Source organism: Myotis myotis, unplaced genomic scaffold, assembly GCF_014108235.1.
Source record: "Myotis myotis isolate mMyoMyo1 unplaced genomic scaffold, mMyoMyo1.p scaffold_m19_p_32, whole genome shotgun sequence".
NCBI lineage: Eukaryota > Metazoa > Chordata > Mammalia > Chiroptera > Vespertilionidae > Myotis > Myotis myotis.
The window spans coordinates 2,781,956-2,797,511 of record NW_023416338.1 but is presented as its reverse complement, the minus strand read 5'-3'; the positions used below and the strand labels follow the sequence as shown (position 1 = coordinate 2,797,511).

At 51.3% G+C, this 15,556-nt stretch overlaps 1 protein-coding gene and 1 pseudogene across 1 annotated transcript; both read left to right on the top strand.

The window, feature by feature from the left end:
• Window positions 1-46: 46 nt before the first annotated feature.
• Window positions 47-7,618, top strand: LOC118652566. The gene is made up of 7 exons (XM_036302461.1): window positions 47-233; window positions 1,237-1,312; window positions 1,568-1,712; window positions 1,983-2,114; window positions 2,337-2,653; window positions 7,321-7,348; window positions 7,546-7,618. Exons 2-7 carry the CDS (start codon window positions 1,267-1,269, stop codon window positions 7,616-7,618), a joined length of 741 nt encoding a protein of 246 aa, XP_036158354.1. The 5' UTR covers window positions 47-233; window positions 1,237-1,266.
• LOC118652631 lies at window positions 7,071-8,485 on the top strand (annotated as a pseudogene).
• Window positions 8,486-15,556: the final 7,071 nt, after the last annotated feature.

The window sequence follows — 15,556 nt, the reverse complement described above, 5'->3', positions numbered from 1 at the left end:
AAGCTGCCAGTGCGGGAGGGGATTGTGGGGATCCTGCTGGGACTCCTGGTGGTCGGTCTGTCTGTGGCAGTAGGCGTTTTGGCTGCCAAGGCCAATAGCCCAGCTTGCAAGGATGGCCTCCCGGCTGAGCAGGAGTGTCGAAACATCACCCACCTCCTGGAGCAGGAGCTGACCCAGGCCCAGGAAGTCTTACGGGGACTGAGGCCCAAGCTGCTACTTGCAACCAGACTGTGGTAAGTCACCGCCCCTCCTAGAGAAGGCCCTGTGCTTGGGCGGACCCCCAGGGTCGAGGTAGAGATCTAGATAGACCTTGAAACTGCCCCTAGGCCCCTGCATGGGGAGCCTGAATTTCCCCACCAGGGTTTTGGGGAGCTCTAAACTCTCTCTGGGGTGCCAGTGTGTGACCCCAGAGCACCCAATAAGGGGCGTCAGTATCCCCAGTAGCATGTGGATGGATCTGCAAACTCCAGGAAATTGGTCTAGGGCAGCTGGGAACTCCCCCTGGGCACAGTCTTAGGGAAGCAGAAATCCCCTCTGGGGGTTGGGATGGGGAGCCCACCAGACTCTGAAGAAGGCAGGGGCTTTTTTTTCTAGTTTTTATTTATTGATTTTAGAGAGAGAGGAAGGGAGAGAGAAAGAGGAACATTGATTGTTGTTCCACTTATGGATGCATTCATTGGTTAATTCTTAGCATGTGCACTGACCAGGCATTGAACCCACAACCTCAGCATATTGGGATGATGATCTAACCAACTGAGCTACGTGGCCGGGGCAAGGCAAGGGTTCTTGATACTTCCACTGCATCCATGAGAGGCAGCATTTTAACTGGGGTCTTGATGTGGGGGGTCCTTGAAAGTCCCACTGGACATCTAACTTGGGTTCAGAAATACCACAGTGTTCTAGGTTTCAGGAGACACCTAACTCTTCTTGGACAATAGCCCAGGGGATCTGGACATTTTTCCTAGGCTTTGGGCCAAGAGAGCCTCCAAATTCCTAGGGAGGGGGGACTTGAAACTCCTATTTAGTGGATAACACCCTGGGAGGGTGGGAGGCTATGGCTATTCTTCAGGGCGGGGGACAGGTTCAGAAAGGGTTAGCAGGAATCCTGAAAGGGGTTTGGCCTGAGCCCTCTGACTCCAGGGCCTGGAGAGGGGGTCAGGGCCCAGGGACAGCAGCCAAGCCCACCAGGAACAAGAACCCCAGTTTGCAACACCCTTACTCTTCCCGGCATCCCAGGAGACCCTGAAGATTTCCCTGAAAGAGCAGATGGCTGCGGGCCACAAGCAACAGGAGCTGGTGCAGAAGCTTCAAGGTGAGGAAAGCACAGGCCCGGTTGCAGTCAGGGAGTTTGCAGGAGCAGGTCAGGTATTGAAGAGGAGGGAGGGGGAGGGCCTCAGGATTGGGGTCCGAGGTACAGGACCAAAGCCAGGGGAAGCAGGAAGACCCAGCATGCCAGACTTCCAAGGTGCACTCACTAAATGGTGGACTAGAAGCGGGGTCCTGTCCGGGGGTGGGTCCAGTTGAGCAGCGTGGCTACGGTGCCCACACACTCTCTGTCCTTCCGTAGAGGAGATCAAGACATTGAATCAGTCGCTGCAGGAGAAATCCGCGGATCTGGAGAAGAAATCCGCGGATCTGGAGAAGAAATCAGCGGATCTGGAGAAGAAATCCGCGGATCTGGAGAAGAAATCCGCGGAGCTGGAGCAACTAAGGTCAGGACACCCACCCACCCCCGCCACGCCCCTTCCTCCTTCCAACCCCAAGACCTAGGATCCCCTTTGGCTCTGAAAATTCCCATTGCCCTGGGGACAGAGTTGGAGCCCCAGCTTTGTCCCTCCAGTCACCCAACTCTGGGTGGCAACCGGCCACTCCCCTGCCCAGTGACCTGGTGGGGAAGGAGAAGAGATTTTGAGGGGCTTCGAGCCCAGCACCAGTGCAGCCAGACCTGGCAGCCTCCTGAGGTGTCCCCATCTCCTCCTCAGAAAAGAGAATGAGGCCTTGGTCTCTGCCAAGTCCGCCCAACTCCGGAGTCAGCCTCAGTCTCTCCGTGGCTGCTGTGCTCCTGCCCCTGAGCCTCCAGGCTCTGCTGGCCTGAGGTCCCAGGAAGCCTGCAGGTGAGGAGGGAGCTGGAGAGGGATGGGAGGAGTTAGGGACAGTCAGGGTCTGGGGTGGTGGCCTGCCTGCGGGGAGGGGGCTGGGTGCTGAGGAGCAGGGTCTTTGTAGGGAGGGAGAGGAATCGCAGTGAGGAGCTGTTGGGGCAGAAATAGGACAGTAAGGACCAGCTATGTTATCCTATTAATCATATCTGTTAACCCTGACTGTTCCCTTCCAATTAGGCACATTCTAACCTGGCTGAGGGCTGTTTACCCAGAGCCATGGGGATTAACCTCAGAATGCAGTCCAGCCTCCTTTTCTGAGAGTTTCCTGTCATCTTGGAAAGATGACAACCTGGTCCCAGATCGTTTAGCAATCTATCCTAATAAACGTTCCAAAATTCAAATCTGTCTCTGCTTAATAATTGATTCAAGGAGTGACAGGCACCCAGACCCATCTGTTGTCGGTTTCAGAGCCCACAACCTGGACTCGCCTGTTTCCCTCTGGGTTTCCCTGACCTGGCCAGTTCTGAGGGGCACATGGCTGTGGGGAGGGGAAGGTGAGGGGGATGCCGGGGGCCAGGTGGCAGGGGGTGGTTCATGGGGCAGCCTTAGAGGTGGGGAAGCATCAAAGTTGACCCAAAGTTGCGCCCTCCCCACCTCCAAGCTGGGCAGGTCATGAAGTGGGAGGGGGCATCTGTTCTGTCCTGTCATGGTTTCGGGAAGATAACTTCTTCTGGGGTCTTTGGGTTCCACAAAATAAGCATCCTCTCTTGGAGGAAGGAACTTACTCTGTAATTCCAGGAGGATCACTGTGTCAGTCCCAAGCACCTGGGACCCCGTGATGTCCACACCAGCCTCCTTGCTCCAGAATGTTCCCAGAAGCCCACAGGGTTTGGTCAGGTACCACCCCACTGCCTACCCAGCCCTCTTCTCTGATGGATTCACCCTAAAGGGCTGTCCACCCTTCCCCACCCCCATGGGTGCTCACTCAGGGCTCAGCATTCTAGTCTTATCTCCTCACCCAGCTCCTGAGGCTCTTGTTCCCCATCCCTTTCCATGGAAACGGAGGCTGTGAGGAGAAGGACATCTTGTCTGGTTCCCGGTCCCCTCCCATGGAAAGTGCAGGGCTGGCCCCGGTGGCTGTGGCTCAGTGGGTTTTGCATCTTCCCAAGCACCAAAAGGCTGCCAGCTCATTTCCTGGTCAAGGCACAGGCCCGGGTGGCAGGCTCCTTCCCGGGTAGGGGGCATGCAGGATTCAGCCAATCCGTGTTTTGCTCTCACATAAATGTTTCTCTCTTTCCCTGTCCTGTCCCCTCTTCCTTCCCCTCTCTCTAAAAATCAGTTCAGCCCTGGCTGGGTAGCTCAGTTGGTGGGAGTGTCCTCCCGGTGAGCCAAGGTCACAGTTCAACCGTCAGTAAGGGCACAGACAAGGGCCAATCAGTGAGAGCATGAATAAGTGAGACAACAAAATGATGTTTCCCTTCCTCCCTCCCTCTCTGAAATCAATCAATCAATAAAAAGAAAAATCAATTAAAAAAAATAAAAGCAGAAAGTGCGGGGCTGGGATTCAGACCTGGATCCGCAGACACACCCAGGCCAGGCATTAGTCACAAGGTGCCTCCCTCCTCCATCCCCCAAATTCTTATTCATCCTGCAGAGCCCACCCCCAGAGTCTGCTTCTCCAAAATGGAGGGTCACCATCCTGAGAGACCCTTCACCCGCTCTCCTGGATTCCCACATGCCCCCTAATTCCTTCCTTTCTGTTATCTTAGTTTCTTCAACTTCTCCTGGAATCCCGACTATTGTCCATGAAACTTCCTGTGCATGGCACTGGGGTCAGGACACTTGTGTCTGCCCAAAATTCTGCACTGGCCTCAGGTCCCGCAGTCCCCAGATGAAGTGGTCAACCACCCAGGGACCCCCAAACACCATCCCTGCCACAGGCTCCCCTGGCCCTTCTGTCCCCTCCCTTGCTCTACTAACAACTCCCCACCCTCCCAGACCATTCTCTGTGCAGGGACCTTGTCAATTTCCTTCCGGCCTCACTCTGACACTCTAGGGCAGGATTTCTCAACCTCTGCACTGTTGGCATTTGAGCTGGAGTGCTCTCTGTGGTGGGGGCTGCCCTGAATGGGTAGGAGGTCAGGGTATCCCTGGCCTCCACTCACTAGGTACCGGACCCTCCTACCCCCAGGTTGTGACAGGAACTGCCTTCAGATATTATCAAGTGTCGCCAGGGGGGTCAGAATCATATGCTGTGAGAACCTCTGCTGGAGAGGGCCAGGCTGGGGCCCCCTCCCCCTTCTGTGTCCCCAGCCTGCAGGAGGGCTCAGTGGGAGCTCCTGAGGCCCCTTTGCTATGACTGAGTCATGTCACTCCCCACCAGCCTCATGTAGCAAATGAGGAAACAGGTCCAGAGAAGTCTCTGCACTTGCTCAGGGTTCTCAGCTGCTCAGGCGATTGAACTCTTGACTTCAGCATGTCCCCTTGATTTCCAGGAAGCAAACCCTTACACGGGCCACATGACCTCATCACTTCCCACCTCCCCTCCTCCACTCCCACTCCCAGCTGGGGCTACCAGAATGTTCCAAAACTGTGTGGCTGCACCCAAATCCCAACAAGATGAATTTGACCTGTTCAATGGCCCAATTATAGACTTTTCTCCTTCCTAAAACTGCCCACTTCCCCTCCTGGCTGTGGCCAACTGAGCCAAGGGCTGAGAAGTCAGGACTCATGTCCTGCAGGTCTGTTGGGGTTCCAAGTCCCACAGGAATCTGGCAGTGACCAGGGCTGCTGTGTGTTACTGGCCTGAGGCTTGGCCTCTCTGGGCTCTGATTTCTTCATGTGGAATAAAAGGGAGGCGGGTCCAGGGGTGGGGAGTCAGGACCCTGATATTCTAGTTCACAGTGTTTTCTCAGCTCACATTTCCTGCCCAACCACTGTGTGCCAGGCCCCAGGCTGGGGCAGTGGGAACCAGGCAGATGTGAGCTTTGTTTTTAGGGGTTCATCCAGTCTGATGGGGGAGGCAGCTGGGAACCTGTCAGACACCAGGTTAAAGTACAGCAGAGCTGAGAGATCATCAAAAGGAGCCTGAGGCAGTGGGGGAGGGGAGGGGAGGGCTCTGGGGGAGAACATACACCAATGGATGAAGGAGGAGGGATAGTTGGTAACAGTGGGAGCTAAGTGCCCTCTGGCAGAGGAAACAGCCTATGCAAAGGCACTGGGGTAGGAAGGTGCTTGCCAGAAGAGCATTGAGGAGGGCTGGAGTGTGCACAGGAGAAGGAAAGGGCATCAAAGGTGCACTAGAGGCCTTGCAGAGGAAGGAGAAGGAGGAGGGGGAAGAGGGTGATGGATTAGGAAGGGGCAGGGTAAAGGGTGAGGCAAAGTGGGAGGCAAAGAAAGAGGGGAGTAGGGAGGAGGAGGAAGAGGAGATAAAAATGGAGGAAGGCCTGCCCTAGCCAGTTTGGGTAGAGCGTAGGCCCATGAACTGAAGGGTCCCAGATTCAATTCCAGTCAAGGACACATGCCCCATTTGAGTGCTCAGTCCCCAGAGGGGGCCATGCAGGAGGCAGCTGATCAATGATTCTCTCTCATCAGTGTTGTTTCCATCTCTCTCTCCCTCTCCCTTCCTCTCTGAAACCAATAAAGATATATTTCAAAAAAAGAAGTCCTCACCCTGGCCTGGTTTGGCTCAAGGGATAGAGCGTTGGCCTGTGGACGGAAGGGTCCCAGGTTTGATTCCGGTCAAGGGCATGTACCTTGGTTGCGGGCACATCCCCAGTAGGTGGTGTGAAGGAAGCAGCTGATGGATGCTTCTCTCTGATTGATGTTTCTAACTCTCTATCCCTCTCCCTTCCTCTCTGTAAAAAATCAATAAAATATTTTTTTAAAAAAAATAAGCCCTCTAAATCCCTAAAAAATTCGCATCTTTCACAGGTCCCGGAGGCTGTACTTGCACCTTGTCAATCACAGTCTCTGGGACAATGAGCATCTCACCCAACCATCAACTCCCAGACACTCCATGGTGGTGCCCGGGCCTTGAATTGTCTGTGGGTGAACTGCCCACCCGCTCGCCTGCAGATGTTCCAGCAAACTGTGCAGAGTGTCCTGCCCTGAAGGAAGTCTCCTCGGGCACCATTACCTCATGTGCAAGGGGCCACTTCACAAATGTGGGGAAGGACAGGAACAGGTGTCAGGCTCCCACCTCAGGGCACTGTGGGGCGGGCGGGGAGACCTGGGGGAGCACTTGAAGGTCTGTTATTGTGCCTCCCACACGCAGGCAGCTTTATGTTGTGACTCCGCAGCCAGGGACAGACTGAGAAAGCATTTGCTAAGGACAATACAGCCTGGTACACTCCTAGGATCATGGCCAAGGTATCTAAGATGGTGGCAGTGTTGGGCAGAGCCACAAGGATGGCGGTAGACACCTCCATATCCAATTCTTGTTAGTCCATATGCATCTGTTATAAGCCAACAGGCTTTTTTACAAAAGTGCTGAGGCTTTAACCACTTTGGCTCACGGGATAGAGCGTCGGCCTGCAGACTAAAGGGACCCAGGTTCGATTCCGGTCAAGGGCATGTGCCTTGGTTACGGGCACATCCCCAGTAGAAGGTGTGCAGGAGGCAGCTGATCAATGTTTCTCTCTCATCAATGTTTCTAACTCTTTATCCCTCTCCCTTCCTCTCTGTAAAAAATCAATAAAATATATTTTTTTTTTAAAAAGAAAGAAAGAAAGAAAGAAAGAACCCAGAGGACTGTCTGTGAAAAACATGGGTTTATGAGGACTTACAAGTTCAACCGCTAAGTCCCATCAGGCGTCAGAGGGGCACACGTGGGGTGGCTGACCCGTGCTGTTCTTTTGACCAACATTGTGTAAGACCAACACTGCAAGCTGTCTTCCTCCCTGAGGATCTGGCCAGGCTCCCAGCTCTCACAGTCCGCTGACTGATGGCCTCACTGTCTCCCCGCAGGAGGGAGGGAAGTTGGAGCGTGGGAGGGTCCATGCGCCCACTTACCAGACACAAGCCACACCAGGCCATAGAAAGCACTATGGGCAGGGCATTCGCTCCCCCCTCCACAGCTCTCAGAGAGTTCCTCCTCTGTGCTCATGCCCTCCACGCTGGATAATTTATATTGTGTGACAGCCACCACTCCTCACAGGGTGTAGACTGCCTGGTTCCCAGCGGGCGTTTCCCCTCAGCACTGGTGTGATCACTCTAACAGGAGGGGGATTCGCCAACACAGGGGCTGGGTAGGCTTCCAGAGCTGGACTTTGTAGGGTATCATTGCCTGACATGTTCTCTGGTGTTGGAGAGAGGAAAACTTCATATTCCCGTGTGTGTTTGTTTTTCAAAATACAATCAAAAGTTTATTTACCCCTCGCCGGCTAGAAAGGAAGTGGCGTGGTGGCTCCTGCGGGCAGCGGCACCTCTTCTGCTCCTGCTACAGGCGCAGGCGGAGAGGGGGCGGCTGGCCTCCCAAGCCCATCGGCCAGAACCACCGCAGCGGCCTCTTTGGCTGAATGAGGACTGGAAGAGGGGCGCAGGCCCGGTTAGATGACAGGCATTTTATTTCCTTACATCAAAGAAAATGTGACAGAGTATTTGCAGAACCCATTGGGAAGAAGAGGAGTGCCAGCAGGATGTCAGTCTTTTGAGGAAACAGGCTGAAGAGGACTCCCACCTGGATGGGGCTGTTCCGATCCCTGCTGCACCTGAGAATGGAGCAGATGACCGGCAACTGATGATCCAGGCCGTGGTAGATACTGTGTGCTGGCAGATGTCTCTGGACCGAAAGACGCCGGCACTGAAACAGCTGCAGGGCCACATGTGGAGGGCAGCATTCACAGCAGGGCACATGAAAGCAGAGTTCTTTGAAGATGTAGTTCCAGCAGTTAGGAAGTGGAGAGAGGCTGGAATGAAGGCCTATATTTATTCTTCAGGGAGCGTAGAAGCACAGAAACTGTTATTCGGGTATGCTACAGAGGGGCATACCTCTTGAGCTTGTTGATGGTCACTTTGATACCAAGATTGGACACAAAGTAGAGAGTGAGAGTTATCGAAAGATTGCAAACAGCATTGGCTGCTCAACCAACAGCATCTTGTTTCTGACAGACGTGACTCGAGAGGCCGGTGCTGCGGAGGAAGCAGATGTACCTGTAGCTGTGGTGGTGAGACCTGGCAATGCAGGCCTAACAGATGATGAAAAGACTTACTCCAGCCTCATTACGTCCTTCAGCGAACTGTACCTGCCTTCTTCCACCTAGAGGGTTTCCGAGGAAGACCAAACTGTCTACACAGAGTCACCCTGTAGTCTAGTTTTTTTCTAGTGGTAAAAGGAAAGAGAAAGGAAAGAGAGAGAGAGAGAGAGAGAGAGAGAGAGAGAGAGAGAGAGAGAGGATATAAAAACATCAATTGGGAGAAACCAAGATGGCAGCATAGGTAAACACCGGAAATTGCTGCCTCGCACAACCACTTCAAAACTACAACTAAAAGACAAAACGGACATCATCCAGAACCACAGGAAGGCTGGCTGAGTGGAAATTCTACAACTAGAAGGAAAGAGAAAAGCACTGAGACTCAGAGGAGGTGCGGAAGTAAAGTGCAGAGGTAGAGAGGCGCCCGCCAAAAGGGCTGGCAACTGAGGACACGGTTGTCTTTTTCGATCGGGAGGGAGTCTCAAACTCCCGACTGCTCTGAACTCCAGTTCCAGGTGAGTCTCTGGGGACCCAGACTCATACGGGGAGAAACTGGACTGTCTGGCAGCAGGCAGAACTCGAGGGCAGCTTTCTCTCAGAGGTGCTTGCAGCGATTACCGGGACACTGAGACCTGGGGCCTCTTTGTGTAGGACTGAGGATCAGCCATAGCTGCTTGCTCCGCCCTGTTGATCCCCTGAGACCTCACCCCACCGAAGCTGTGAGCAGAGGCTTTTGCATATGAAAGGCCTGGCCCTTTGCAATCTGAAAATTACCTAACAAACTGCAGCTGGGCCAGAGAGACCCAGAACTTCCAAAAGAAGGCCCAAGGCCCCACAGCAGCTTGCATTGCTTCACAGCTGGGCCTCATCTGGGCACCTCCAAACCCCAAACAAAGAAAAGGAATCTGCAGATCTCTCCATAGCTCCTGCTGGGTAGCCTCAGGCAGAGGCAAAATTAGCACCTCCTTAGAGATCGAAGAGCCAGTGTACCCAGTGGTCAAAGTGGAACCATCCAGATTACAACTCCTCAGATCCATAAGGGACACACTCAGGGAGCAGACTCAGTGAGCACCAAAGCCCCACTGAAGCAAGTCTTGCCCCAGAAGGGTGTCTCCAGAACAGAAGTTCTCCCACGGCAGACACACCTGATTCTCACAGCCAATTGGCCTTGAGGTCAATTCCTCCCAGTGATACCTACAACAATCAAGGCTTAACTACAACAAGACTGTGCACAAAGCCCACAAAGGGGGTGCACCAAGAGTTTCCATCTCAGGTAATTGGAGAGGATACACCACTGGGCCCTATAGGACACCTAGCACAGAAAGACACTCTATCAACACAGGGAAACATAAAAAATGCAGAGACAAAGAAATAGGTCACAAATGACAGAAATGGAGGATAGCAAACTACAGGATACAGAGTTCAAAATCACACTTATAAGGTTTTTCAAGAATTTTCAAGAAACGGCCAATAAACTTAGTGAGACCCTCAAGAAATCTAGTGAGACCCTCGAGGATATGAAAAAGGACCAACTAGAAATTAAGCATACACTGACTGAAATAAAGAATATTATACAGAGTTCCAACAGCAGACTAGAGGATCACAAGAATCAAGTCAAAGATTTGAAATATGAAAAAGCAAAAAACACCCAACCGGAAAAACAAAAAGAAAAAAAAATCCAAAAATATGAAGATAGTGTAAGGAGCCTCTGGGACAACTTCAAGCGTACCAACATCCGAATTATGGGGATGCCAGAAGAAGAGAGAGAGCAAGATATTGAAAGCCTATTTGAAGAAATAATGACAGAAAACTTCCCCTACCTGGTGAAAGAAATAGACTTACAAGTCCAGGAAACGCAGAGAACCCCAAACAAAAGGAATCCAAAGAGGGCCACACCAAGACACATCATAATTAAAATGCCAAGAGCAAAAAACAAAGAGAGAATCTTAAAAGCAGCAAAAGAAAGAAAGTCAGTTACCCACAAGGGAGTACCCATACGACTGTCAGCTGATTTCTCAACAGAAACTTTGCAGGCCAGAAGGGAGTGGCAAGAAATATTCAAAGTGATGAATACCAAGAACCTACAACCAAGACTACTTTATCCAGCAAAGCTATCATTCAGAATTGAAGGTCAGGTAAAGAGCTTCACAGATAAGGAAAAGCTAAAGGGGTTCATCACCACTAAACCAGTATTATATGAAATGCTGAAAGGTATCTTTTAAGAAGAGGAAGAAGAAGAAAAAGGTAAAAATACAAATTATGAACAACAAATACACATCCATCAACAAGTGAATCTAAAAATCAAGTGAATAAATAAACTGGTGATTATAATAGAATCAGGGGCATAGAAAAGGAGTTGACTGACTATTCTTCGGGGGGGGAAAGGGGTGTGGGGGATGCGGGAAGAGACTGGACAAAAATAGTGCACCTATAAATGAGGACAGTGGAGGGGGGCGTGTTAAGGGCAGAGGGTGGGAGGGGAACTGGGTGGAGGGGAGCTATGGCAGGGGAAAAGGAAGAACTGTAATAATCTGAACAATAAAGATTTAATTTTAAAAAAAGAATAAACTAAAAAAAAAAAAAAAAGTTTATTTAGAACCCTAACAGGTTTGTCTCAGAGGATAAAACTTAGGCCTATGGACTGAAGGGTCCCGGGATCCATTCTGGTCTGGGGCACATGCCCCTGTTGCAAGCTCCAACCCCCGTGGGCGTGCTGGAGGCAGCCAATCCATGTTTCTCTCTCATCAATGTTTCTATCTCTCTATCCCTCTCCCTTACTCTCTCTCTAAAAATCAATAAAAACATATTTAAATAAATAAATGAATAAATAAAATCTACAAAAGCATATCTTCCCCTGAGGGGATTTTTTTAAAAAAGGTGGAAGGGGAGGGGGAATCCTGTCCCGGGAAGGTATGGGTTTCTCCCCGGCTGCCACCACTGCAAGCAAGCAGCTGCTTTGCCCACATATGTAAGTTTCTCCTCTTAAAGCTCTTGTGAATTTGAATACGGCTACATGTCATTTCTTCAGAACTGACCCATCCCATGACTGGGCTCACAGTGGATACCTGCATCCCTTACCAAGTGCTCAGGGCAGACTGGAGCATCTTGGTTTTCATTGCTGCAGTGAATGTGGCCACAATCAGGGCCCTCAAAATAGGGGTGTGCTGCCCAAGCTGGTTTGGCTCAATGAATAGAGCATCGGCCTGCGAACTGAAGGGTCCTGGCTTCAATTTCAGCCAAGGGCATATGCCTGGGTTGCTGGCTCAATCCCCAGTGGAGGGTTTTACAGAAGGCAGCCAATCAATGATTCTGTCTCATCATTGATGTATCTCTCTCTCTTTCCCTTGCTGGGGTCCAGCCCCAGCAGGTCCAGGGGTCCCCAAAGGTGTGGATGGAGTCGGCGAAGAAGGAATGACACAGAGACAACGTTCAGTTGATCAGCAGCCTAGCCAGGATCTCTAGCCAGGATCTCCAGCCAAGTTCTGGTCTGGATCTCCAGCGAAGTTCTGCTTCGGACCTCCAGCCAGGTTCTGTGTCCATGTTCTCTTGCTAGGTTCTCCAGGTTCTCCAGCCAGGTTCTATAGCCATGTTCCCTCGCTAGGTTCTCCAGCCAGGTTCTGTCCAAGTTCTCCAGCCAGGTTCAGTCACCAGGTTCTAGTCAGGTTCTCTTGCCAATTTCTGTAGTCAGGTTCAGTCCAGGATCTTTTGCCATGTTCTCTCGCTAGGTTCTGTCTCTAGGTTCTGAGGCCAGTTTCTGTCCAGGATCTTTTGCCATGTTCTCTCCAGCGAAGTTCTTCTGTCTCTAGAGAACGTTCTGTGTAGGTTCTGTGCCTCCTGGTTCTGTCTTCTCAGTTCTGTGTTCTAAGTTCTGAGTCTTGCTATCTTCTTACAACTGTATTTATACCAGTTGATTCAATCCTATCAATCTCTATTACAAAGGTTAGGGCGTTTCTTATCTCCATTCCAGGGAGTAAAGATTATGTAGCTTAAGCATGATTGTTCGTAGTTAAATTAAAGTGATTAATTACCCACCTGGCACTAGTTAAGAGGTTTTATTCCCTCCCTAACTTCAGGGGAAAATCCCTACCTGGGGAAACAACCTTTCTCAGAGACCTTGGTTAAAACACATAGTGCCAAGAAGGTGAGCAAACATATTAAGAACAGTATGCCATATATGCCAGGTCCCTTGAAACAGCAAGCATGGACCGGCTCCCGGCATTCCCTCTCCCTTTCTCTCTGAAATAAACATCAATAATTTAAAAATAGCGGTGTAGATGGCCTACAGCATTCTCAGCTCCCTAAGAATTTGTGCCTCCCGCTCTATAGATCTCTAGGGTCCCACTGTTACCGATTCAAGGTTCATGCACCCAACGCGTCAAAAAAGGCCTTTATTCAAAACATCAGAGCTTGGAGGAAGAAAAGGTTTACTGATCAAGAAGGCGCCAGCTGGAGAAGATGAGGGCCTTAAAGCTCCCACAAAGCCATCTCACGAGAGCCCAGAATTCAGGCTTATTTCGTGTCAAGGGAAGGGAGAACAGGCCAGAGATGTGTGACACCTGGGCTCCCACAGGGACCCAAGGAAGAGCACAGAACTCTCTGATTCTCTTTGTCCCCCAGTTCTCCAGTGACCTCTGCTCATCTCATTAGGTCTTGAGGCTCCCACAAATCTTTGCCAAAAGTTCAAGCTTTCAGCAGAATTTCTCTAATAATTAGCATACCTGAAGGCCATGGGAGAAATGCAGGCTACAAATAAGATAGAATCAGAGAGCTTTTCCTTCTGTTACACCACCTGCACAGGGAGGCCCCTCACTGGGCAAAGCCTCCCTGCACAATAACATAATCCCACCGAGAAGGGAGTCGAGCCTGAAGCCCCCTGAGCACAGGCAGGCGCTGCCAGAGGGCAGGGTGAGTGGGAACACTGTTCATTCTCTCTGCCTCCTGCAGGTCAGAGAGAAGCCATTGCCCCACAGATTTCATAGCCACACGAACCAACCTGCATACTTTCCCTGCCTTTTGTGGGAAGCTGGCTGCTACATCAATAAGCCAGGCTGCAGCCCTAGCTGGTTTGGTGCTGGGGATAGAGCACTGGTCTGCGGACTGGAGGGTCCCAGGTTTGATTCCAGTCAAGGGCACATGCCCATGCTGTGTGCTGGATCCCCAGTAGTGGATGTGCAGGAGGCAGCCAATCAATGATTCTCATTCACCACTGATGTTTCTATCTCTCTTTCCCTCTCCCTTCCTCTCTGAAATCAATGAAAATATACTTAAAAATATAAGCTGGTTGGGAGTATATTATCACAAACATTCCCTGAATCTGGGGCAGTCTGTTGCCTGGGTTGTTGTTACTGTGGAGGGGAGCAGAGGGCACCACCCAAAATATGCCTTTGGAGATGCTGACAGTTTAAGCTGTTCCTTTCAAGAAACAAAAGCCTCAGGAAGAGCCCCGTCCATCTCCCTAACTGCCTGAAAGGGATCTAGAAGAGGACCGGCTCCAGGAGGGGAGCTCAGCACAGGCATCTGTCGTTTAATAGGAGCTGGGTGGGAAGGACAGAGAGGACACTAGCAAGGCCCTCTGATCACAGTCCCATTGTTCAAGTTGGCCCAGCAAACATCTGTTTTCCATTCCATGTGAATTGCCTTCCTCCCCTTTCAAATCCCAAACCACAACTCCCCCTCTCTAGCTCTGGGTGGCACCGGTGCCTCAAATGCCCAGTCTGCCCTGGGGTTTCTCATGGCACAATATAAATATGTATACTACTAAAAGGGTAATATGCAAATTGGTCATGATGCCCTCACAGTCACGACCAGATATTCTAATTAGTCATGAGCAGTATGCAAATTTACCATCACTACACACAAATGGCCACTCCCATGTGGTCACAAGATGGCCTGCAGGTGAGGGATGTTGGGGGCAACAAGGCCTGCAGGGGAGGGATGTTGGGGACGACCAGTCCAGCAGGGGAGGGCAGTTGGGAGCGATCTGGCCAGCAGAGGAACAGTTAGGCGTCGATCAGGTTGGCAGCAAAGTGGTTAGGAGGTGATCAGGCTTGCAGGCAGAAGTGGTTAGGGGCACTCAGGCAGACAGGCAGGTGAGTGGTTGGGAGCCAGCAGTCCTGGATTGTGAGAAGGATGTCCCAGATTGGAGAGGATGCAGGCTGGGCTGCAAGACACCACCACTAGTGCACAAATTTCGTGCACCGGGCCTCTAATATGTAATAAAGCTGTCATGGTTAATAAATATGTCATGTGCAATAACTCTGGCTGTATGCTCCTGTTAACCTGTCTGGTGTTAATTTGATTATTAGTCTAGGCCAGGGGTGGGCAAACTTTTTGACTTGAGGGCCACAATGGGTTCTTAAACTGGACCGGAGGGCCGGAACAAAAGCATGGATTGACTGTTTGTGTGAACTAATATAAATTCAAAGGAAACATCATTACATAAAAGGGTACGGTCTTTTCTCTTTTTTTAAGTTTTATTCATTTCAAAGGGGCCGGATCCGGCCCGCGGGCCGTAGTTTGCCCACGGCTGGTCTAGGCAGAAGAATTTAGAAAGGTGGAAGGAAAATGTGTTTTTGTATTCCCCACACTGTGCTCTTCCTGGCATTAAGGGGTCCAATGGCATGGTAGCACCATCAACTTCCTCATCAAAGGTCACAACACCCGCCTCTTCGCTCTCATCACTTCCCCTGAGATTCTACCCCTTCGCTGCCAATCAGACTTTGTCTCAAGTGCGTGCACCTTAACCTGAGCGAAACCCAGAAGAAAGGTGGCAAAACTGATTTATAGGGAAAACCCACAGCTTTCTGTTTGCAGGGCGAGGACTAGTGCGAGGTGAGGAAGGCACTTGCCTTGGTTACAACATGTAGGGGGGCACGAAAATGTTACTGTTATCATCACCCCCATTTTACAGCTCCTCCATGGAGACTGAGGCAGAGGGGACATTGCTTGCCCAGCGTCCCACTGGGCGGCAGGGCTGTTCACACACAGCCTTGGCCTCTGACCCGCAGTGCAGGTCCCGAGTTGGCCCTAAAGTTTGGAGGCTGGCACAGCGCAGCTCAGAGAAGTTCTCTCCCCCAGGGCTGCGTCCTTGCACCTGGGCTCCTGGTCTGGGAGCGGCTCCTGCTCATGGGATGCACGGCTCCTTGGTGGCTCCTCAGCAAGACCCTCCCACCCTGGTCCTGTGGCTGTGGAGCGGCTTTAAGCGGTCGAGGCAGAAGGATATTCCTCCTCCGACACCCTCCATGGCCCCAGGGTCCCCTCTGA

What these genes read in the sequence shown, in the direction of transcription:
- LOC118652566 (XM_036302461.1), top strand. Translation starts at nt 1,267, where the DNA reads ATGGCTGCGGGCCACAAGCAACAGGAGCTGGTGCAGAAGCTTCAAG. An exon ending in ATGGCTGTGGGGAGGGGAAG is followed by an intron (nt 2,654 to 7,320) that starts GTGAGGGGGATG and finishes TCACTCTAACAG; the next exon opens with GAGGGGGATTCGCCAACACA. An exon ending in TTCGCCAACACAGGGGCTGG is followed by an intron (nt 7,349 to 7,545) that starts GTAGGCTTCCAG and finishes CTCCTGCTACAG; the next exon opens with GCGCAGGCGGAGAGGGGGCG.